A 4,229-nucleotide genomic window follows, 5' to 3' on the forward strand; every position below is an offset into this window, starting at 1 on the left:
CTCCCCCAACTCTCTGAAACTGCAGTTCACCAGCAAGTGTCATCGTCACCGATCCTTAACACTGATGCCCTTCCTTCCTTCTGCCCCCCCAGAGGCAGACTGTGAGCCCCATGTTAGTGCCGGCCAGCTTCTCCCATCATGTGTCAGCTCCCACCCAAAAGCTCTTTGGACCTGTTATCCTGGGACCGTGCGGAGAAGCAGGGTGCCAGAGCCGGTACAGCCCTGCCTGAAGGCGCTCCAAGGCTTGTGGGCTGGAGTTGGCTGGCATCCCTGCACGGAGCCCGTGTGTGGGGACACCTCCTTGGTGGGCTTAAATCCTGCCTTCCACTACAAGGCCCACAGTCCCACTTCTCATCCCAAGCAGCCTGATAAAAACCAGGTGAAATGCTCAAACATTTCATTAACGTTATTAATTTAACGATTAATAGTGACAGCCAAGGGATAGATTATTTCCAATAAAAGGCCCGCCAGTTGCTAACAAGTTAGGAAATGCCGGAGCAGAAGTTCTCAAAGAAATAATCCCCTGACACATCCATCCCCCCTGCACAGAATAACCAGGATTGCTAAGGGGTTTGCTGGACGCCGGGACGGGAGCTATAAAATCCCCGCGGCGCCTGGCTCAGGCGTTTTTAGAAGAGCCCGGGGACCGTTTCCCAGGGATGCGAACTTTCTGCGCCTGATAACGGCGTACGCTCCGCGGGGAGGGGGTGGGAGAAGCCGCCCCGAGCCGAAGCGGGGCAGACAAAGCCGGGGGCTGCAGCGCGCTGGGTGCGGGCAGGGGGCTGCGGGCTGCGGGCAGCGGGCAGGGGGCTGCGGGCAGGGGGCTGCGGGCAGCGGCTACCGGCGCTGCCTTCATCCCGCTCCTCCCGGCGCCGATTCCCGGGGACAATCCGCGCTCTGAAATGACTAAGCACGAACTCGCAAGCCCCCCTTACCCCCCCCCACCCACCCCCCCACGCCCCCCCAGCCGCTCACCCGCTCACTCCGCACCCGCGCAAGGCGGGGAGGGGACGGGGACGGGGGGACGGACTCACCTGCCCGCCCCGAGCCCCGCCAGCGCCGACTCCTCTGCAGGGGCAGCCGCTCCGCCGCCCGGGCTCCGCCGCCGCGGCCGCAGCCAGCGCCGCCCCGCTCCGCGCCGCCCCGCGGCCGCGCACCCCGCCGCTCCCGCGGAGCCGCCGCCTCCCGCCGCCGGGGCTGGCGCGTCGGGGCGGGTCGGGGGCTGCCGTCAGGCGGCGGCTGACGCAGGGCTCCTCTTCCTCCCGGGGATGAAGACCCCGGCGGCGGGCAGCGAGGAGCCGCCGCGCCCGGCGCCGCTCGGGGCGGCCGCGGACCCTCCGCGCCCGCGGTAGGGCGGTGCTCCCCCCCCGCTCCGCACCCCGAGCGCTGCCGCCTCCCCCGGAGGAGCCCCGGAGCCCCCGGCATGGAGCGCCCGCTCAACCTCAGCTGCTTCGCCGATACGACACTGGACGCCGGCAACCGGAGCGGGTCCTCCGCCGGCCCGGACGGTGGACGGGCACACCTCTCTGTCTTCAGCGTGCTGGTCCTCACCCTCTTGGCCATGCTGGTGGTCGCCACGTTCCTCTGGAACGGGCTGGTCCTGGCCACCATCTTCCGGGTGCGCACTTTCCACCGGGTGCCCCACAACCTCGTGGCCTCCATGGCCATCTCTGATGTGATGGTGGCGGCTCTCGTCATGCCCCTCAGCTTGGTGCACGAGTTGTCCGGGCGGCGGTGGCGGCTGGGCCGGTCACTCTGCCAGGTGTGGATCTCCTTTGACGTGCTGTGCTGCACTGCCAGCATCTGGAACGTCACGGCCATTGCCCTCGACCGCTACTGGTCCATCACCCGCCACCTGGAGTACACGCTCCGCATCCGGCGCCGCATCTCCAACATCATGATTGCCCTCACCTGGGCACTGTCTGCCTTCATCTCCTTGGCCCCGCTGCTCTTTGGCTGGGGAGAGACTTACTCAGAGGACAGTGAAGAGTGCCAAGTCAGCCAGGAACCTTCCTACACCATCTTCTCCACCTTTGGCGCCTTCTACCTGCCCCTCTGCGTGGTGCTCTTTGTGTACTGGAAGATCTACAAAGCCGCCAAGTTTCGAATTGGATCTCGGAAGAGCAACTCCATCACCCCCATTACGCCAGAAGCCCTGGAGGTAGGTCTTCTCAGTTGTATTTTGCTCTAGTCAACTCCTGGTAGCAACCAAGCCCTTGAAGAAGTGAGGGAAACTTAGAGCTAAAGCGTGCAAGCAAGCAGCATCCCACCAAAGCCCTGTGAATCCTGGAGGTTTTCAAGGGAAAGTTGGCTGCAAAGCTTGCGAGCCCGGTCTTATGACTCCTTCCGAGTCCCCAGCTGTGAGCACGCAAGGTGTAGCTAAAGCAACTTTGGGCCAGATTGCGAGCCTCAGCTCCACGTGGGCGTGCGGTGACTCACAGATGTCCCCCCGTGGAATGCTGAATCAGTGCTCGCGAGTGTGAGTAAGGGGTCACCGTTCCTCCCTTGGGGAGGCGTGTGGGGGTGTGAAAGGATGGGATCCCGTCTCTGCTGTGGATGATAACCCAGCAAGCAGCCGGGGCTTTGGCCAGGCTGTGAATTTACCCACACAGAAGACACACGTGCAAAACGTCCTTGTAAATCCTCCCTAATCCTGGCTGCACCGTCTCAGTTCATCGCAGGCACGGTGACTCTGCACTGTGAAGACTTCTTGGGGGGAGGAAGGAAATGTGTGCTCATTTTCTTGCCTCTCCTACTAAGGACTCTTATACTCAATGGGTTGAGAGAAAGCAAGGAGACTTTTGTGCACAGCATGTGGGTGTGTGTCTGTTCTACTGATCTGATTGTAAATGGGGAAATAATCTTATTGGGATGCTGCGTGAGCAATTCGGTGTGCCCATCTATCGCTCCACTCTTTAGTTTCTAGCCTCACTTAAAAATAGTCTCTGTTACCCAGAAGAGGGTCATACAACCAATCTCCCCTCCATTGGAGAGGGATGTAGGTGGCCCGCGTTTGCCCCTGAGCCCTGGGCATCACTTGCACAGTTTGGTTGCGTACCTGCTGCGTGGGATCAGCTGACTGAGGCACATATGGTGCAACTTGTGTTTGTGTTTGGCAGGTAAAAGAAGCTGCCCAGCAGCCACAGATGGTCTTCACTGTCCGTCACGCCACTGTTACGTTCCAGACGGATGGAGACACGTGGAGAGAGCAGAAGGAAAAGAAAGCTGCTCTCATGGTGGGCATCCTTATCGGGGTCTTCGTGCTCTGCTGGATCCCCTTCTTTATCACGGAGCTCATCAACCCCCTCTGCTCGTGTGACATCCCACCCATTTGGAAGAGTATTTTTCTATGGCTAGGCTATTCAAATTCCTTTTTTAATCCACTCATCTACACTGCTTTCAACAAAAACTACAACAATGCCTTCAGGAACCTATTCTTTAGACAGCACTGAGCAGAAAAAGCTTTTCCCCTGACCCAGGAAGCTGAGTTCAACTCTCAATGAATCCTACCAAACTCTCGAGGAAGTTCAAAGCCACTGATACTGAGGTGATGCTAAATGCGCATCCCCATGGGCCGTATGTCCCAGCGACGGTCCCGGTTCCTACGCAGGCTCTCCATCCCAGCCTCTAAGGCAGTTGTTATTTTCCCTGCAAGCAGCACGTAAGGGTTTCTCTGGCCAGGAGCACAGCATTCTTCTTCCAGTGCCCCCCCGCTTTCCTCCCGCCTTCCTGGTGACGTTCTGTTTGGTGGCAGTCACGGTGCAGAGGAGTCTCCTGGCAAAGAGTCGTATTTGAAACTCGGGTTTGGCCCCTGCTCGTCCCTCACTGCATTAATCAACTTTGTCCCCCGTGCAAAGCTGGGACCCTTTAATATCAGGAGGTTTTGTGATTATGTATGAATCTAGATATTTTATGGCTTGGTTGAAAAGGCCGTTTGTCTTGTCTTTTGATGATAGAGATTAAGTGTTTGTATTTGGGGAATAAAACCCTCAGTAGGGGTTAAGAGACTCCACATACAAAACCTTTTCTCACATGTTTTATCAACAGCGAATTGTGCTATTTGCTATGGGGTTCCGTGTAGCAAGTTTTTTAAAAATTTATTTATTGTGAAAGCTTAATGCATGGTGTACCCTGGAATGAGAGAGAATGCGTGGGAACTCCACCTCTCGTTCTCTGACTACTACGTGTGAGCATCTGCCTCAAGACCTTTACTTTCAGAAACACCAGCT

At 58.0% G+C, this 4,229-nt stretch overlaps 1 protein-coding gene across 1 annotated transcript; it reads left to right on the forward strand.

The window, feature by feature from the left end:
- The first annotated feature begins 1,423 nt into the window (after positions 1–1,423).
- On the forward strand, positions 1,424–3,499 carry HTR5A (5-hydroxytryptamine receptor 5A). The gene is made up of 2 exons (XM_074573413.1): positions 1,424–2,161; positions 3,120–3,499. The coding sequence occupies exons 1-2, from the start codon at positions 1,424–1,426 to the stop codon at positions 3,450–3,452; spliced, it is 1,071 nt and encodes a 356-aa protein (XP_074429514.1). The 3' UTR covers positions 3,453–3,499.
- The last annotated feature ends 730 nt before the right edge of the window (positions 3,500–4,229 follow it).

Source organism: Larus michahellis, chromosome 2 (assembly GCF_964199755.1).
Source record: "Larus michahellis chromosome 2, bLarMic1.1, whole genome shotgun sequence".
Lineage (NCBI taxonomy): Eukaryota > Metazoa > Chordata > Aves > Charadriiformes > Laridae > Larus > Larus michahellis.

Bases quoted from the DNA above. Each gene is read 5' to 3' on its own strand.
- HTR5A (XM_074573413.1), top strand. From the start codon at position 1,424: ATGGAGCGCCCGCTCAACCTCAGCTGCTTCGCCGATACGACACTGGAC. The intron at 2,162-3,119 runs GTAGGTCTTCTC...TGTGTTTGGCAG, and splicing joins TTACGCCAGAAGCCCTGGAG to GTAAAAGAAGCTGCCCAGCA.